At 43.9% G+C, this 20,874-nt stretch overlaps 1 protein-coding gene, 1 long non-coding RNA gene and 1 pseudogene across 2 annotated transcripts; 2 read left to right on the top strand and 1 right to left on the bottom strand.

Moving 5' to 3' along the window:
* The first annotated feature begins 274 nt into the window (after positions 1–274).
* LOC124648094 lies at positions 275–9,959 on the top strand (annotated as a pseudogene).
* Positions 8,824–9,956, bottom strand: LOC124648095 (eukaryotic translation initiation factor 5B-like; the record flags this gene model as incomplete). Its single annotated transcript, XM_047187914.1, has 1 exon — positions 8,824–9,956. A coding segment is annotated over one exon (990 nt), but the record flags the coding sequence as incomplete, so codon positions are not given.
* A 6-nt stretch (positions 9,960–9,965) lies between the features above and the next one.
* On the top strand, positions 9,966–10,434 carry LOC124706916. Its single transcript, XR_007004616.1, has 2 exons — positions 9,966–10,105; positions 10,182–10,434. It is a non-coding gene; the product is annotated as an uncharacterized LOC124706916 (long non-coding RNA).
* The last annotated feature ends 10,440 nt before the right edge of the window (positions 10,435–20,874 follow it).

Raw genomic sequence — 20,874 nt, forward strand, 5'->3', positions numbered from 1 at the left:
TGCTTCTCCCATAATACTGCGGGTTGATTTGCACACAAAAGTTCAAATGCTAATTTGTTTTTGACCTGAAAGTTCGAATGCTGAGGTAGGTGGTGATGGCCTGTCTTATCGGGCTGGGCCATACCCGCGGGCTCAATCTTCCATGCAGACGCGAGAGGGAAAGAGGCCCAAGTTAGAAACCCAGTTAAACAGTTACGAAGAAAAAACATACTCTACGCCCGAGTTATCCAAATCACCCCAGCAGCCAGCAACAAGCGAGTGAGGGAGGGAGACAATGGCGCTCGCGCTGCGCTGCCCCGCCTCGCCGTCGCCAGCCAGGGACCCCTTCCCCAACTCCTCCACCCACTCCCAGACTGCGCCGAGGAGGTCGGTAGGGGGCGGCGGAGGCTGCAGGTGCCCCCTCGCTGAAATTTTACAACATCTTGCTACCGTGCCCATCATGGAGTAGTGGACTTATCCTGTTAAGGTGGGTGTTGAAAATACAGTATTTAGTTTGTTGTGTGAGAAAATACAGTATCTAGTTGAGTGAATAGACGACTTGTCTTCCGTCTTAGAGAGGTTTCCTGCTCTGATTCTGGTAGAGCAAAACATAGTCAGACCTCCACTGGCATTGGAACCATCAAAACTCAAAAAGAAACCAAACGAAAACAATGTGTACAGATTATGACTGTTTCAAGTTGAGTTACTGGGTTCTGTATTTTAATGCTCAATTTCAGAGTGCGCAGTTCAGAACAAACCGTTATGTATAAACAGAATAAAACGATGCAAGAAAGCAATGGACTAAAAGCCTTGCGTGCAAGGGAGTTGAAAATAAGATGCTCCTCCTAGCTACTATGAACTACATAGTCATTTACGATCGCTTCAAGTTAAGCTACTGGGTTATAGGTTTATTACTCCCCCCGTTTCATTATAACATTGTCGCTTGTACTAAATCAGCGACACCTAATATCGAACGGAGAGAGTACTGGATTTTACATTTTTACTGCTCACGTTCACAATTGGATACTAATAATTGGTGTGACCCGCTACCTCTTATTTTCTTCAATTCTTCTCACTGTTTTTTTTCGGAATATCTTGCTAGCTAGATCATCATGTGGTACAGTAGTAGTAGACTTATCCTGAGTAGCAGCCCGTTCCTGTCAAGCTGTTGAAAAACTTGAAATACAGTATTTAGTTGACTCAGTAAACCGTGAGCGTTTCTTCTTAGAGCATTTTCAGTCTTCTTTTTTTGCTAGATAGTAGAGTACAACCTAGTCAGAGCATCACTGGTATGCAACCATCGAAAGAAAACACAAAAGAAAGAATCTGTACACATTATGATTGTGTCAAGTTCAGTTAATAGTTTAAAGGTTCAGATAGTTTATCACTGCAATTTACTGATTGTTTCCTTAGTTCACACGAATTGTTCTGTATTATGATCTCGTAGCCTAACTCTGGCTACAAACTCTGGCTACAAGGTGAGGCTATTGAAAGTAATAAGCTACGGATGGTCTATACTAGCAAGCATGCATGAAAGTTCAGCAGCAGACTGATCCACAATACGTTACTTCCATTTTCTCTCTTACGAAACATTTGCAAGTTGGCTATGCATGAAGTACCAGAAAATGCCAGGATCATGTTTTAACCTAAGTGATCTTGTCTCGTAGAGTGCTTGATGTAAAATGTCCTCAAGTGACACATTTGGCGTGCACATGCAAATCTTGTTTGTTACTTTTTTATGTTGAGGTGATCAGTAATTCTCCACCCTGTTGCTCACTTTCTGTGACTAGATTATGATGACCGCACAAAACCAATTTACTTATATATAAACTCAATGGGAACAATGGTAAGTACATGTCTTAAATATCGATACCAGAAACAACATTTCATAAAATTGGTTTATGGTTATTCCTATTCTCTGTGCTGCAACAGGATGAAAATAATGAGCTGGTTGCATCTGAAACTGATGCATATGCAATTCCTGATTTCATCAATGTAAGCCTTTATCTTTTCTCAGTCAGATTAACTGCAAGTTCGACCTATGTTTATATCATGGTCATAATGTTTTACATAATAAATTTGCATATCGGGGTGCATCCATGGACAATGTTCATATTAATGATGTATAACTGTTTACTGGGCATATTCATGTTTCTTGTTTGGATAATAATTATGCTGTTATGTTTCATAATTTTGAACAACATGATTAAACTGTTCAGACTTCTTTGCACAAATGCACATGCTGTTCTGTCCAGCCCTTATTACTTTCAGTCTATATTACTTGTGTATTTTGCACATTTGGTGTTCCTTATTTGCTTAAAAAACTGAAGCAAGTTAGACTGGCTGGAGTTGTGTCTGATATCAGATATGCTAGCTCTTGTCACTTATAATTTGTTAGCTATTGCTAATAAACACATAAGAAGCCTAAAATGCCACGATTCAAAAAACTGCAAGTGGTATTGTGTTCACTCAATGACTGTTGCTGAACATGAAACTGCAAGTGATATTGCTGAACATGAAACTGGATCTACAGAATTTCTGTTTTTACCTCAGGCTGTGCAGTTACACCTTAGCATACTCCATCATTAATAAATCATATGGAATGACAGATTCCGTTTCCTTTGAAGCAAAATGAAGTACTGACGTTAATTGATAGTCGTACATAAAGGAGTTTAGTCTGACTTTTGTATCTTATCATTCTTGGTTTTATAGCAGAGCAAAGCCAAGGTTTACACAATCAATCTGAGCATGGCATATTGTCAGGCTGCGATGCTTCTTTCCCTGGCCGAGAAGGGTAAAAGAGGAGTGCTACCAAATTCGATATGCATGTCACTTTTCTCGGATTCCCCTAGCACACATGCATACATGAATGACTGACAGGGTTGTCTTACCGATCTTTGATGTGCATTTCTGAACTGCAGCTAAACTGCACCTGCCCAAGGTCCTCATGTCCGGTAGAGCTGCCATCGACATGTGGATTAAGGTGAAACCCTGCTCTGCTTGTTGATATGTTCACATCTATCTCACACCATATCCAATGGTCCTGTGCTATGCAATTGATTTTTCTTCTTCTGGTCCCAGACAAAAGGGTTGGACACGAACACAGATTTACTACTTGGACCTCGTGTCCAAAGGGGTAAGGAAGAGCTCGCGGAATTCCTGAGAGGTCCTAGGTACTTCTGCGCACTGGAGGCCATTGACCACGGGCTCGCAGACACGATCTTGCATTCGCTGGATGGCTCGTTCAAGCCAAAGGTCCCCTTTAACCCTGTATTCATGTGAGTAATGTGTGGTTTGTGTCGCATGGGGCGTTTTGTGTTGACGAATTTTTCGTTGTGGATTGGGACCTGACTGCGCAGCTAGCCAAATCACAGAAGATGCAGCAATCAGGGAAGTGCGTGCTGGCTGGATCTGGGCGATGGTCGACTCCGACCGCACCTAGATGGGTTAGAAAGTTACGGTACACTTAAGCTACTGCCCTACTCACGATTCGTGCATGTTGTAGTTTAAGATCATCTCGGCTGGAGTCTGGGTTAGATTCAGCCTGCTGAAAACGTTGCACACTATACAGCTGCATCTGTAGTCCTCTATGTTCAGTCCTTACCACGGATACTGTATCCACCTGTGTAGTTGCCAATTTTTTGAAAATTTTGGTTGTACCAGATATAAGTATGATATATTGATTGATGTTTCTTATGTCAATGCACGCACTTTAATTACTCGATTACACAAATACTAGGTTTACATGATCATTGTGTCAATATGTACACACTTTAGTTACAGCTTTACTTGTACATTTACAGCTTCACTTCCTGAAGAGTTTCTGGGAGACGAGGAGCCCAAGCGAGAAGGCGGCGATGCCGACAGCCACCACCTCCTTGTTCTTCCTCGCGGCCTCCACCATGCCGTCCGCCCACTTCATGTCCGTCAGCACCTTCAGCTCCCCCTGCACGCGTTCCTTCCAGCCGATGCACGCTGCTATCGCCCTCCCCATCTGTTTTCGCTCGCTTGGCCGCCGCCATCGTGGCAGCACTTGCACCCTCGTGGCATCTCGCAAGGGCTATGACCGCGCGCGTCCCCAAGCAGTTCCGCGAGGAGAACCTCAAGGATGGAGGTGAGACTCACTGCCTCTTCCTCCCCCTCACTGATTTTTTATAACATCTTGCTAGCCTGCTCATCATGTAGTAGACTCGATCCTGTTATAAGCTATTGAAATACAGTACTTAGTTTTTTATGTGAGAAAATACAGTACTTAGTTGAGTGCATAGACGAGGTGTCTTCCGTCTCAGAGAGTTTGCCTGCTCTGATTCTGGTAGAGCAAAACATAGTCAAACCTCCACTGGTATTTAAACCATCAAAATGGAACCAAACAAAAATAATGTGTTCAGATTGTGACAGGTTTTTTACCGAGAAGCTGGCGACACCAGAATATAGATATATGCCACTGAGCACACATCTCATTTAAAGTTTTGGCATTTTGATACCAGAATGTAGATAATCCCTTTGACTGCACATTTCTTTGGAAGTCTCAGCATTTCGAATACAGTTCAGTTAACTATGACTAGCAGGTGAGGCTATCGATATTAATTAGCTACGGTTGTGTATACTCTATAGTACCAAATGTTTGTTAATGTTCACTAAATATGCAGTGCATAGTCTCAATTTTGTAGTCCTCTGCCCCTCACTGAATTTTAAGATCTTGCTCGCTTGTCGTGTAGTAGACTTGCTATGCGTCATCTTGTCTCACAGTACTCCCTCCGTCCAGGATTTCTAGGCCTCTAGTGGAAATCTATTTGTCCAGAAACTCCACCTCCACAAGGCTTGTTAGAATTAATTGCTCCTAAATATCCTCCACCACCGCATGGTTTCCTCTCTCTCTCCCTTAATTATCTCCACCGCATGCATGTGATTTCTTCTCCACCGCACCTTCCTCACTCTCTCTCCCTTAATTCTCCTAAATCAGTGGGAATACGTTTCTGTTTTGTTTCACATGCAAGTCTGAACATGATTGCATGCAAGTGCATGCGAGGCCTTTTCAGTTCTTCTCCACCGCACCTTCCTCCCTCTCTCTCCCTTAATTTCAGCTGGGTATAAAACCCCACACAATAGACTCCATGTGAGACACAAACCGTGGAGGTTCCTGCCATGGAGGAGGTGCAAGGCGTGCTCAAGGTTCCTGGCGTGGAGGAGGTGCAAGATGGCGTCCATGGCGATGTCGATGGCGTACAAGGGGAGGTGGAGAATGCCGATGAGGATGTGGAGGTCACAGAAGGCCAAGTGCATGAACTAGAGGACGAATTTGAGAGGCTTCATACAAACATCCAAAATCTTTTTCAGAGAGTGGATGTTGCAACCAATGTTGGAGCTACAGAGGCAAGGATATCAGCTACTCCAAGGATTTCATCCGGCTTCATCAGAACCTACTCCAACCCGAGCTCAACTTGCGAGGTGTGCATTCATCCGGCTTTGTGCCTCAAGTGTGGCGTCCGCGGTGAGCCTTCCATATTCCTTTGCTTAGGATGTAGGCTCCTGGTACCAAAAGATTTGCGTTCTTGCGAAGCTTGCGGAAATCCTTGCTTGTGTGACAACTTTTGGTGCAAAGATTGTGCGACTACGGTGGCGATAAACAAAGAAGGGGTATGCATAAGGTGCCGTCGCAACCCATCTATCTATCTCGCATGTTGGAGGTGGAGTTTCTGGACAAATAGATTTCCACTAGAGGCCTAGAAATCCTGGACGGAGGGAGTATTTAGTTTAGTCTTTAGTGAGCACATGATGGAACCACTCACTTAAAAAAACAGATTTTATACAAATTATGATTGGTTCAAATTAAGTTACTAGGTTATAGGTTCAGATAGTTTATTACTGCATTTTACTTCTGAACTTCAACGTTCAGACTTGACTACGCATCGTTCTGTAGAATTTTACAAAACCATGTGAACAAAATCTCAAATAAGCCCTGTGCGGCACTAGGGAGTTCAAGGTGAGATGCTTCTCAGCTTCTCCTTGCTGCTATCCCTAGACAGGTCTTCATAGAGCAATAGTAGAATGTACTCATGTATCTGTTTCAAGTTCTGGCATATTGGTATACTATTGAACTAACTATGGCTAGGAGGTGAGCTACTAAAATTAAAAAGCTATGGATGCTCTACAGTAGCAAGCATGTGTGGAAGTTGTGTAGTTCCTGGATTCACCTAATTTACTTTATCTCATGTTTGTCTGCCAAGGACAAGGAGTTAGCAGTGGTATCTGGGCAGGACTCTTCCCATGTTGTCTCATGTATCCATGGTCATGGCGAGATGTGGGTATGGGTATGTATCCATCCGAGGTTAACCAAAAAGTAGTGTAGCAGAGTACTAGGCGATATTAATTTAGTGCGACAGGTTTTTCTTTGGTTAGCACGTGCACGTGCATCGACCGCACACAGTAGCAACTGGCTGGTGATCATTGCTAGTGGTTTCAAGGCGACTCCTGTGGGTGCACACACGTACGCTACTAGGCAATATTAATTAATTTAGTGCAACAGGTTTTTCCTTGGTTAGCACGTGCATGTGCATCGACCACACACAGCAGCAACTGGGCAGCGATCATTACTAGTGGTTTCAAGGCGACTCCTGTGGGTGCACACACGTACGCTACTAGCCTGCCTACTGTGAACGATCGACGAGGAGAGACCGTCCCTTCAATTGCGTGGAGGTGTGATGGGAGTACATTACTAGCTTCCAATCTAGCCATTTGTTAAGTGCAAGTTGCAGCTGCATGTAGTATATATGTGTGTGTGTGTGTGTGCAAGTTGGCGCCCAGTCTATACCTACCTTAATCAGCTGCGTCCTGTCCAAACCACGTAGTACATACTTTAGCTGTAGCCTCCATATATAACATTGGATTTCAGAGGGACCAAGAAAAGGTGAAAACAGCTGGCGGACCTTGCCACTAGGATATAATTCATTTTACTGTTCAATTTCAATGTTCAGACTTGTCCAATTATACAGAACCATGTAAACAAGCAATGATCTGAAACAAACCTCGTGATGTACTAGTGAGTCAGATATGAGATGCTCTCCTAGCTGCCATGGACTACATGCATATTTTTAGAGCAATAGTAGATAATGCTATTTCCCACAGATTTCTTTCCATGTTTTGGCATTTTAGCATACAATTGGCCTAATTCTGGCTATTGAAAGTAATAAGCTACGGATGGTCTATACTAGCAAGCATGCATGAAAGTTCAGCAGTAGACTGGTCCAAAATATGTTACTTCCATTTTCTCTTGCCAAACGTTTGCAAGTTGGCTATGCATGAAGTGCCAGAAAATGCCAGGATCATGTTTTAACCTAAGCGATCTTGTTTCGTAGAGTGCTTGATGTAAAATGGCCTCAAGTGACAATTTGACGCGCACATGCAAATCATAACTGTTTGTTACTTTTTTATGTTGAGGTGATCAGTAATTCTCCACCCTATTTTACCTCTGCGACTTGTTGCTTATACACCTATGACTTTTTGGTCCAGTTATTTGTTGTGCTGGTTTAAGGTCTTGTGCCTTCTTGCAGTGATGGATAATTACAAGAATGTTCCTCAATTCCTTTATGGCTTAAGTCCATCCCAGATGGAAATGTTTATGACTGATGACAACCCTTATAAGCGGAAATCAACAAAAGTTACAGAGGTTAGTCATCTCATATAGAGCTCTGTTCATTTGTCATTTTGTTATGTGACAGTCATACATTAAAGTTAACATAGAGTTTACCTCCAATAAATGCAGGAAAGCGTTGCTTCTTCTAGGAGTTGCAGCATGAGCGCCCTGCAAGTTACAACATGGGTATGGGCAATGCCCAGCATGAGTATGGGTAGAGCAGGGCGAGGATATAGAAGAATGAGAAGCTCAACGCCAGATCTACCATCATTACTATTGGACTCTCGAATTATATTCTTGGAATGCCAGTAAGAGATCAACTTTCTATCTTATTTCTTGTCTGCAACACTGTATCTATAAGGTTTCAGTTGACAGATTGGTAACCCTGTCTTTTCCTTCTTCTACTGGTAGATTGTTCCGGCTATTACTGAGCTTATTGCTGCTCAGTTTCTGTGACTAGATTATGATGACCGCACAAAACCAATTTACTTATATATAAACTCAGTGGGAACAATGGTAAGTACATGTCTTAAATATCGATACCAGAAACAACATTTCATAAAATTGTTAGCATGCCATTTTTCATTTGCTTCCTTTATTGTTTGTATCAACATACTCAAGTATGGTTTATGGTTATTCCTATTCTCTGTGCTGCAACAGGATGAAAATAATGAGCTGGTTGCATCAGAAACTGATGCATATGCAATTGCTGATTTCATCACTGTAAGCCTTTATCTTTTCTCAGTCAGATTAACTGCAATTTCGTCCTATCTTTATATCATTCTCATAATGTTTTACATAATAAATTTGCATATCGGGGTGCATCCATGGACAATGTTCACATTAGTGATGTATAATTGTTTACATGGCATATTCATATTCTAGTTTGGATAATAATTATGCCGTTATGTTTCAAAAAATTTAACAACATGATAGGGAAGCACGCGTGCTGGAGCTGGGCGATGGTCGACTCCAACTGCTCCTAGAAAGGTTAGAAAGTTACGGTACGCTTAGGCTACTGTCCTATGCACTAGTCGTGCATGTTGTAGTTTAAGAGCATCTCGGCCAGAGTCTGGGCTAGATTCAGCCTGCGGAAAACGTTGCACACTATACAGCTGCACCTGTAGTCCTCTATGTTCAGTCCTTGCCACAGATACTGTATTTTCTGATAGATTTCACCTCTGGAGTTGCCAATTTTTTGCAAACTTTGGTTGTACCAGATATTGGCATGATATATTGATTGATGTTACTTGTCTCATTGTACCCACTTTAATTACACAAATACTAGCTTTACATGATTGTTGTGTCAATATGTACACACTTTAGTTACATCTTTCCCTGTACATTTACAGCTTCACTTCCTGAAGAGTTTCTGGGAGACGAGGAGCCCAAGCGAGAAGGCGGCGATGCTGACAACCACCACTTCCTTGTTCTTCTTCGCGGACTCCACCATTTGGTCCGCCCACTTCATGTCCGTCAGCACCTTCAGCTCCCCCTGCACGCGCTCCTTCCAGCTGATGCACGCTGCTAACGCCTTCTTCTCCTCATCTGTTTTCGCTCGCTTGGCTGCCGCCATCGTGGCAGCACTTGCACCCTCTTCCTCGCGGCGCCGCCTTACCCTCTCCGCCAGGCTCTCAGGGGCGGCCACTGCCGCCTTGGGCTTGTTGGCGCCGCTGGCAGCCTCGGGCGCCGGTGCTGGCTTCTCGGGTGGTGATGCAGCTGCCTCCTGAGATGCCTTTGGCTTCATTTCTTCTTCTTTTTTCACTGGCGCCGGCTTCTGTGGTGGCGCCGTTGCTGCCTGAGGTGCCTTGGGCTTCACTTCTTCCTTCTCCACCTGTGCCGGCGCTGGCTTCTGCTGCTCTTGCTTGCCTTTGCTGGCCTCTTCCTCTTGCTTCATTGGTGGTTGCTGAGTCTTCTTCGTGACCTCATCCATGGCCTTCTTCTTCGAAGCATCCTCCTTGTTGCCGATATCGTCTTCCTTGGGCTTGTTCTCCTTCGCCGCACTGGGCTGCTTTCTCTTAATGTCCTCGATGCTTGTCGGCATTGGGGCAGCGGAGGCGCGCTTGGGCACGGTGAGCGTGAGCACGCCGGCCTCAAACCTGCCGGTGATGTCGTCTAGGCTGGCAGCAGAGGGCAGCTGGAAGACCTTGTTGAACGAGCTCTGTCCGGCTGCTGTGCCAGTGCCAGGCCTGGCGCCGCGGACGGTGAGCCTGCCGGCACCGTCGACCTGCACACGGAAGTGGTCCTTCCTGAATCCCGGGAGGGCCAGGCGAAGCACGTAATTACCGGCATTCTCCACCCACTCGAACTTGGGGTCTGCGGCCGCTGCCGGCTCGCCGCCTCCTGCCGGCGCCAGTGGCTGCTTCTTGGTGGCCGCCGCCATGAGGAAGCGTAGGCAGGGAATGGTGGATGCTATGGTGTTCCGATGGATGGATGCTGGCCCTGTGGTCGTGTGGTTTATTCTGATGGTGTTTGTGATCGAGAGATGAGCAGGTAAGTATTGTGCGTTGTGTATATATAGGTGCTGGCATGCGTAGCCTGTGGGTTGATCCGAAACTTGTTTAAAAAGGTTTGTGGATCGACGGAGTTAATCGAAGTGGCTGCATAGAGACGCCTAGGAAAGGGATCTTTGTAATTGCGCTATGAAGTAAACAAAGAACGAATGCTTGTTGCCTGTGCTATCGTCGCAGCCAAGCCACCTCTCCGGATCGATATGGACGGTAAAATGCTTTCAATTGGCTCAAGCATCTCTCTGTACATGTCGAACCTTAAACCCCGTCTGGTATGTACATATAAGTAATCTTTTTCACCTTTCTTTTCAATCTTGCTTTCTTATATTGATGATTTCCTTATTAAACATCGATCTGTACATGTAGATGTACATGTACATGCATGCACTACCTTTTTTAGAACAACTAGGAAATATGCCCATGCTTGCAACGGCCGATTAATTTGCTACGCTATGTAAGAATTTTGTGTAACAAATACATAATTTTAGATAAAGCATAAATGTTGGCAACAGATACCTAGTCTCAACATGTGACCCAACGAAATACACGTGTCAATCTATCGAAGAAATGACAAGGATCATGATGTAGGTCATCATGTGCATAACTCGATCTTTTTAAGTACGAATCTTGCTATTAGAGCATCTCCATCGGCGCACCCCATAGCGGCCCGTTAGCGTTTTGGGTGCCGGCAGTGAAAATGGTCTCACACCGGCGCGCTCCGAATAGCGCCAACGCTTTTTTGAGCCCAATAGAAGTGTTGGCAACCCCGTGCCGACCCCTAGGCGAAGGGCGTGAATCGGGCGCGCCGGCGAGGCGGAAAATTTTGGGTGTGGCGCCAGGGCGCCGCGCGGGAGATTTTACCGCCACGACGCCGGGCTGGAAACTCTCCCGCCACGATGCCGCGCGGGAAACTCTCCCCCCACGACGCCGCGCGGGAGGTTTCCCGCCTCGCCGCCGGTCTATATTATCCCTCCTCCCCCGCCTCATTGGTCTAAAAATCTAAACCCTAAAAAATACCACAATGTTCCATTTTTGGAGGAGGCGGCGCTAGAGGCGGCCGTAGAAGTCGTGGAGGAGGACCCGCAGCTCGCAGAGTACAAGGCGTGGGAGGAGGTGGCGTTAGCGGCGACCGTAGATGCCTTTGTTGCGGACGAGCGGTAGGACCAGGAGGCGGAGCGGCGGCAGCGAGAGGAGGCGCGGTGGCGGCGGGAGGCGGAGCGGTAGCACCGGTGGGAGGTGCGCCAGCAGCAGAGGTGGGAGCATCTTGCGTTGCGGCGGTTGATGCGGGAGGAACAACAGCGTCAGGATGAAGTCTACGAGCGGCGACGTTTGGCGGATATGCAGCTCCGACTACAGAGGCAGGAGTTGGATCACCATCGGCGGTGGGAGGAGCTGCAGCTGCTGCTGCGTCAGGCGGTGGCCGCGGATAGATCCACCTACTTGACGTTCGTGGCCGAGAGAGCAGCGGGGGATCGACGATGGAGGAGCAACGGAGAGAGCAGGGGAGAGAGCATCGAAGAGGCGATCGTCCACCTCCACAGAGCCGGGTGGCCAATAGGTAGTAGGCTAGAGATGAAGCATGTTTCACATGTCATCCGGGGTCGACGAGTGAATAATATTTTACTCGGATTTGCTCTATAATATTATTCATTCCTCGATCCTGAATGACATTAAAAGGAAATTAAAAGTATAAATGTTTATTTTATCTAAAAAAAACTCATATCGGGGCCACCGGTTTGGGGGCGCCGGTGTGGGAACAACACCCCCAAATAGAGGATGCAGTGCCAGCATCCCCATATGACACTGCCGGCGCTCCTGCCGGCGACTATTTAGGGGCCGTCGGTGGAGATGCTCTTAGAACTAATTCTGGCTATTTCTTTGCCTTTGGAACTTTCTGGCATCCAACAATGCCATATTAAGTTTTGCACGTGGAACGCATTGACCAACCAAAAATCATGCAATCACAAATAAACATGAAAATATTCTAGAAAAATAGAAATTAGAAGTGAGACACCATTATTTTCACGTTGCTGCATACGCAAAACTTTATGGACAAATAAGCATGAAAATATTCTAGAACAATAGAAATTAGAAGTGTGACACCATTATTTTCACTACCTGCAGATAATGTAATTAAGCCCAAGGGTACGATGTCCGTAATCATCACTATAATCATTTATGCATTGAGGTGTGATCTGAAAGTGTCCCTTTCTGTTGGCAGCTTGCAGCCTCATTTTGTCCCCGGTTTTTTTTTTTTTTTTTTTTTTGTCTTTAGCAGCTTTCCGTTGGATCAGTCAAGTTGTTTGCATTCATGTTCTTTGAGCTCTACTTAGTCATTCAGTGGTAATAGTCTTTAATGGGATGGCTTATCGACTATGGCGCCGCAGTGCTCATGTTCGGGTGATGGCGGTGTCCTGTTTTTTTTTTGCACATCATGCTACTCAAGCTTTTGGCTTGCTCAAGGGTGCTAGAGAAAAGGAGACACAACTGTTGTACTGAACTGACTGGCACATATCCTGGATGGAAATCTGAAAACAGCACATTGTTTAAGCAAAGGTTTTACAAGATCATGTATTCATGTTGGTTTTGAATCAAAGGTGTGTCATGATGATTTGGAAGTTCAAAAGAGATACTGCTGCAGGTTGTATTATCCAGATGGTGGGTTGAGTTGCGCCAGGCCATGATGTTACGTTTGGATGTTTGGCTAGCACACAATAAGTTTTGCTCCACCACCGCATGGTGAAGAAAAACAACGTTTGATAGCACAGCTGGAGAACGGTTTACCTATGTCTGCATGGTGAAGAAGCCCAAGAACTCCTGGTTAACAAACACAAGCGCTTGTCTTTGAGAAGCATAACTCTGCCAAGTATGTCTTGAATATGCAAGAATTCAGTAAAAAGATATCAAGCACAATAAAAAAATTGTGTGGCATGCTACATGACAAAAAAGCAGGGTATGATACATATAATTCAGATCAGGTTGGCTTAATCACAGCACCAGTAAAGTGGCCGATTCCAGGGAACCTAACATCCCAGGTGATAACTTGTAGAACAAGCATGCGATGGTAAGGAGACACGCCATGAAACACTTAATATCACAGTCAAAAAGCTTTTAAATATACCATACAATAGCTTGACATTTTAGCATCACCACAAACGACGTTTTGTTTTTACTAAGCGACCTCGTACACAAATACTAGCATATATACACAATAATTTAGAGAACTACCAGTAGCAGATGGTTCATCTTCGCTTCTTGCTCTCCCCCGGGACTGAAATACCTGCTTCACTGATTTTGTTTGTTCCACCAGCCCATGACCATCCTCTTCTTCTTTTCTAGGTGCTCCTTCCTTTCAGGATGGGCAGCTTCTTTGAGGCACCAAACCAAACCATCTCCAGCGAAATTGATAGTCACAACTAACCCAACAAACCAGAGGAAACGGTTTAATATTTCCATCCTTTGGCATGACCTCCTGCATATCAGACGATACGAAGCAAATCTATCAACTAAAAAGTAAAAACAGGAAACAAGAGCATACATAATGAGTACGTAATTGCAACAATTGTGTATATATATATACCTGAAAGTGTCGCCGGGTCTAGGCTTGACTTCCATGGAAAGCGGATACAATATCAGATCATTATTATAGTAATGTAACCTAGAAATATAGAATTTTCTACGAAACTCAGTGATCTCATCAAACAGCTCCTGTTTCAGCGCTTCGATTTTAGCGTAGCGCATCTCCCCCTCTATTCTCTCTTCCACAGTTACAGGCTGCATGCAGGAGCAAACAAAGAGTTTGTACTATCAGAGAAATTAATGGAGTTTCTTTTTTCCTTCATTGCAAACATAGATCTAGCTTGGAAATAAACACAGATACAATACAACTCCTGTGTACACTGATGGCAGCTACAATTACTTAAGAGTTGCTTGCGAGTTACCAGGAATATATCCAGGATACGTAGTACTTACTCCGTCTCGGTTTAACAGGCGCGGACGTTGTTAAAAAAATAGGGTTGACCATTATTTTGGTCAATAAAAATGGAATGTATATCAAAAAAAAAAATTATATCATTTGAAACATTTTTTAAATACGAATCTAATGGTATAGTTTTTGTAGACATATAATTTATATTGTGTTAACCACATTAATGATCAAACGTTATTTTAAACTACATGCTTGCCTGTTAAACCGAGACGGATGGAGTAGCAAACAATGGAAATTGAATTTAGACAATATATAGCAAAAAAATACTGTAGTAAAGGCACACAGATTCATAGACGCAGTGCAATTTACGGGCTTAAATATTATTTGTTTGCGAGCTAAACACTAAACAATTCTGCCAGATCCTTGATGGATAATAAAAAATACTACTCCGTATGTGAATTTTGCGGTCACAAAGCAGAAAGGGATGTAATATTAGTCACAAGGGGTGGAAACGCTACCCACCCTTGTGTGAACGATCCTTGCCGGCAACCGCCCCGGGACGTTCGCCGCCTGGAGTGCGGCGCGGCCGCCTAGCCTGGCGGCTGCGTTCCGCAGCGCCGCTGCCATAAGGTGACCCTGGTGCTATCTTCTGCATGTTTATTTGTGCGTCGATTAGCAGCAGAGTCCGGACCTCGAACACGAAATAGATTTGCTAGAAACAAAGATCAACGCCACTGGATCGATCGTACCTTGCGGATTTGGGGATGTCTAGGGTTAGGGTTCGTGCGTCGCTTCAAGTAACGCCGACACACGCGCGCTCTCAAAAGCTGAGCAAAGTTATACGCCGGCCGGAGACCAAAAATATCGTCCTAGCATATGCCCTAAGCAGTCAGGACTGCAGAAAATAAATTTAGAGGCCCAGCATAATGGTGTTTTGGGCCTGCATATGTAAAGCTCCGACCCTAATATGAATAGACATCCCAACTACTAAAATATGAAATGCAGTCTGTTATAGTTTGGTCTCTAAATATGTGATAATATAAATATGTGATAATATAAGTATGTGATAACCCGTAAGTGTGTGGGATAGTTGTAGCACAATAAGATAAGTATCGAGTGTCAAATCCACGTGAAGCCGAAGGTAGAATAATTCTCTAAGGTCCTATAACGCTTTTATATGACCGTTCATGCAATGCGATTTAACAAAGATGCATGGTTGATTTTAGTTAACAATTATATATTAGAAACTAAAAAACTATAAATCTTAAAGAACTTAACTTAAGAGAATAAACCTAAAACGAGTGTGAAAGGTGTGAGCAAGTGGTAACCAATGGTAGTAAACGTTTCTTGGCAAATAGTTATTTCATTTGTTTTAGTGAAGCATAGAGCATCATCTAGATGCATGAGTTCTTAAACTTGTGCAAGTCTCACAACTATCCTATCTACGGCTTATAAGTAGACAAGGCATTAAGATTAAATAACTTGATGGTCAAACTCCCAACCACATTCATGAGAAATAAATGAATTAATTGAGACTATGCCTAACCATCACATTAGCTTTAGACATAAATATGTCTTTGTTTCTTCAAGAGATGAGCCATAAATAGGTGCAACCATATACATGAGAAATTTACACCTTAGTGATTGATCTGAAGGCCACACCAAGCAAGAGGTTTTATAAGTCACAACCAACGTTATAAGTTTAAAGGTCTCCATAACTATACTCTCTATTACATGTAAGATAAAAAAAGCTTGCATATTTTTTTATCACTCCCACATCCTAATCAAAGTAACATACAATAGTGATGATTGTATGCATTCCCACAACATATGTGTACAGTCAAACATCATTACATAAGACTATCATAGAAGTTAACAAAAATGTATGCAACCAACAAGACAAATAATTTCACCATGGCCATGGGAAAGTTACTACTCAAAAGTTGACACAGAAACAATACATCATAGGAAAATAATTTATTGCATCGATCATCATGTTCGTGAAAGATTACAGTGGGGAGTAATGAAGGGCTAATGTAGATGGTTATGAAGAAGAGCGTCCCCAAGGGGGGAGAGGCGACCATGGCAAGGAGGCGGCACGGTGGCGGTGCTGGGCACCCTGCCGCGCCCAGCCCTAGGGGAGCACCTTGTGATACATGTAAAATGTATCCATGAACTTTGGTGTTTACTATATTTATTGGGAATTTGGGACTAACCTATTAATATTTGCAAAAGTGCACAATTTCTTGTTTCATACTTTGTTGTGTAGGAATTGAACAAATATGGAAAGAAATCTCCCATTGGAGTCGGATTTGGAGCTTCATGAAATCTGTCTCCTCAAATATTTTTTTTAAATATTGTCATGCGAACCCTCGAAGATAAAGTCAAATTGAAAAAACTTATAGCTATAAAGTTGTATGGAATTTTCTTGGCATAATTCTGGACATAAAGTTCGTCAAATTTTGAGTTCGGATGCGCTACAAAATCCGGTTTTACTAAAGGGCGGAAGCATTTTCGGGATTCCGAAAGTTGGTACCGTGTTTGACTCAAACTCTTGCCATATTTTATGTACTCAGCCAAGCCACGACCCTATGAACTTGTGGGGACATAGAGGAAGGCTTAGGAAGGTTCTATAGTTTTCTAAGAGCCCTTAGATCAAAGGGGCACCCATAGATGCAATCTCGTACACAATATATTAATAAGAAACCCTTTTTTGGAGGAGGGAACCCATTGTCATGAATTTTCCTATCCCTTGGAAACCCTTCAAGAGGGAGAGAGGTCTCTCCATTGCTGCTCCAACATCAAGGAATAGGGGGGCCAAGGGGCCGCCACCCCATAGAGTCGTCGCCCTCCCCTACGGGCGTTGCCTCCATGGGCACCATGGCCACCATGGCCACCATCACCTCGGGATGCATCCTCTTCATAAACACCATTATTAACCCTCTGACGAGCCACGACTACTCAAAAAACAAAACTGACGCTGTGGTGTTTCATGTTGCTTGATCACCCTCATAGAAATTTATTTATTTATTTGTACTTATTACCTTTGCCGAGAAGCCACCGTTATGCCTTTTCATTTGATTGGTGGGTCGTGCCTATCATTGATTTGCCGACTACCACTAGTAGAAAAATAGGCTTTGGTTCAGAGCTGCCTGGAGCTTTAGCACTGGACCAGCTACGAACCCAGACTAATGGGTGCATTAGCACCGGTTCGAGAGGCCAGAGTTTTAGCACCGGTTCGTGGCACGAACCGGTGTAAAAGGTTTTTCTGCTCCCCACGCACCTCCACCCCCTGGTGGATCGCCTTTTTAGCTCTGTAAAATACAAAAGAACATGATAGAAAATTCAAAAAATAAAATATTTTGAGATTCATGTATGTTACGCAACTTACTATTAGGGAAATTAACAAATTTGAATTTCGAATTTTTTGCATAATTTTTTTAGAAAATGGTAAAATAGCATTAACTTTTGCATATGACGTTGGAAAAAAACATATAATATATCAAAATGATACAAAATGAAAATATGAAAGCACGAAGATTTTAATTTTTTGCTAGAAGTTCGGGATTTATAGTTTTTTTATTTTGAAAAATTAAAATTAATAATTGCATCGTGCATAAAGACTTTTGGCCAATTTTTAGATTTTCAAATTTTTAGGTTTTAGGTTTGGCAAAAATATAAATATGTAAAAAATTAAAATTTTAAAAAAATAATACAAATTAAAATGTTAATGTTAATGTTTATTTATTTATTCAAGATTATTATTACATCATTACTTTTGTTTATTAATTTTTTTATTTCAAATTCAAACAATAAAGAAATGTGACATCGACCAACATGTTAATAGAATTGATATGATACTAGTATCACATAAATGCGCGTGAAGCACTTAGATGAGGGACGGGAAGGAATTCAGAAGTTAAGCGTGCTAGTGCTAGAGTAGTGGGAGGATGGGTGACCAAGCGGGAAATTTGACCACGAGAAAGTAATTTGACTAGAGATAAGTGTAGTTAGAGACTAAACTTGTCAAATAACTAAAACATTAGAAATTCTAAAAAAATAGAAAAAAGAGGAAGTGGAAAATAATTTGACAAAAAATTGTATATAAAAATGGCACCGGTAACGGGGTTCTATCGCGGCAGTGTTTTGGGACATTTTCCTGCCGGGGCAGACCCTTTAGCACTGGTTCGTGTTACGAACCGGTGCAAAAGGTCCTCTCGCCCGGGCGCTCGACAGCCCCCACGTGGTGCCCCTTTAGCATCGGTCCGTAACTGAAACAGTGCTAAAGGGGGGAGGGGGCCTTTAACTCCGGATGCTTTGCACCGGTAAAAAAGCCCCTTACTAACCGGTGTTAATGCCTCGTTTTTCACTAGTGTACTATCAGCGACAAACGATAGCTCCGTGACAAACAAGACTAAGGCCATACCTAAGAAATTGGAGGCCGGGTGCAAAATATGAAATTAAGCCCCACATAGTTCTTTTCTAAAAAAACACCCCACGAGTTAGCGAATATTTTTATTTTCTCTTTTTCCTCAAAGAATTCAACCGATCTATTGTACAAACAACCCAAAAGTAATAAAATTATAAAATTGGCCTTTAGACCGCATTGGGGTTGCCCGTGTCTTTCTCCGGCCAACCTCGATGGTGGGGGTCAAAGGAGGTGCTCGAATCCGGTCAGGACTCATCAAATAAGCTTAAGGGAGCACTGATTTGGGGAGTTCTAGATCTTCTCATCTCTCCTCCTTGCCATCATAGGGCCAGCCGGAAGGGGTTGGGTGGAGGAGTATGTTCTTGCGTTCAGACTGTTGTCGCGTCCTCGAGACGGCAAACACCGGAGGTTTTCACCCCCTTTTATGTTCAACAGTGGGAGTTGGGGCGATGCGAACCTGGATCACACACACACAAATACACACTCTTTTTATCCAGGTTTAGGGCGCAGAATGCGGACCCCTAGGTCTTGCTTTTCTGATTTTCTTTCTTATGAATGGTGTATGGTGTACACGGGGAGCTGAGACTCCCCCTTCCTTTCTCCTCCTTGACAACCTTTCTCCTTCTACCTCCCGGCTAGCCTCTCTAGAAGCTAACTCTTTTCTACACAGCTAAGATCCTCCTTTTTATATCACAAGGGGATACCACAAGTAAACCTTGCATGTCCTACCGGTGGCAGCGAGCGGGCTGGGCGGCGAGCTGGCCGACCACGCGCTCTACTTCGCCGATCCTTGACGCAACTCCATCGATCCGTCTTGTCGCCCTGTGAAGTAATTGCGTCTGCATGCCCTCGCATGGAAGTAATGCCATGTGTCGCGCATGCGTTCCCGGGCATGGGCGTGCACCAGCACCCCGGGAGCGCCCTAGACACGGGACTCGTGACTCCCCTGATAACAATTCCTCAGGTTTTGTCGTCGCAGCCGGCGCTTGGCGGGGATAGCGCTGCTGCGTGGTCGCCCTCATGCGTCTTGGGAAACCGTTCCCGGGATGGGCTCCCTGAAGATGTCGTTGATGAGCGAGTTCATCGCCGCGCACGGCTCGGCGGCGAGCCTCCGTACGCCGGTAACCTTCCGTCGATACCTTGAAGTTGTAGATTTTGTAGGTCTCCACACCTTCTTCCTTTCTGACCGGTATTTTCATCCACGCATCCGTCAACAGTTGTGAAGCTACACAGGTGTAAAATGAGCTTTTTATGGCAGGTAAAAACAACATGCCTGCAACACATGTGGACTTTAAGTGTCGGGCTGAAGTGAAAGAACAAACAAATGCGAGCACTCGGGGACACGGACCATGTGCACAGGGGGAGGGGGGGGGGGGCACGTGCACCTGGCTTTTAAAAAACCGGAAAATCCACTTAGAAGTTTCAAAAAAAATTGAGATAATTTTTTTAATGTACATATTAGGTTGATGCTTACTTGTTCAAATCTGCACGAAAAAATTGGATTGTATGTGCGTTATGCGAAAATGACAAAATATTCAAATGACACTATATATAGTAGTGGGTGAGGTACTATTCACAGAAATAGGGATTTGCAGTTTCACATTTTTGTGTAGGTCATATATAATCGTTTTTTGTCCCAAAATCTGCACAAATGAGTATCAACATAATATCTAGATACGTGCATTTTTTTCAAAAAAAATCCGGAATTTTCTATATAGGGTGTATGTCACCCGGGTGTAACCGGGTATTTCCCACGCAGTCGGCCCAATAATAACTAACCCTTTTTTCCAACGTCGTAATCTTACTCGGTTTAACATCTAGGCGGGCAATGGCGGCAGCGCTTCGAGGAGGGGCGGCGAGGAGTCTCGGCGACCGGGCTGTTCTCCGGCGGACGGTGCAGGTGTGGGAGCAGCGCCGGCTCTCGCCAAGGCTCCTCCACACCGACGAGGTACGTTGCCTTCGTTGATCTGATTACCTTCATCCCCGATGATCGCCAATGCGTACTAGCTCGATCGCTAGCGGTAGCCCGAACAGCAGATACCAAACAGTACGCACGTGCGTTGCTCTCACCGTATGATTCTTTTTATGATTTCCAAACAACAGTTCACTCATCAGCTAGTTTGTCCATACTTCTCAATTGGCGCATGCACAATGATCTAAACCCATAATAATAATCTCGACAAGGTCAGCTGGCTCGAAATCACATCTATGTTTGGTCAACTGAGCCTTCCAAGCGAACCAAAATTACTCTGCTTTAAGAGCACTCGGCCAACTTATGATTATTGCTTGTCTGAGATTGAAGCAAACCAATTGAGATTACTCTGGTTGAAAAGCGCTCGTCTGTTATGTTGATTGTTTGTCTGACACCAATACTCAAATCCTTTGGTTCTAGCAA

The sequence above is a fragment of the Lolium rigidum genome, chromosome 4 (genome assembly GCF_022539505.1).
Source record: "Lolium rigidum isolate FL_2022 chromosome 4, APGP_CSIRO_Lrig_0.1, whole genome shotgun sequence".
In the NCBI taxonomy this organism is placed as follows: domain Eukaryota; kingdom Viridiplantae; phylum Streptophyta; class Magnoliopsida; order Poales; family Poaceae; genus Lolium; species Lolium rigidum.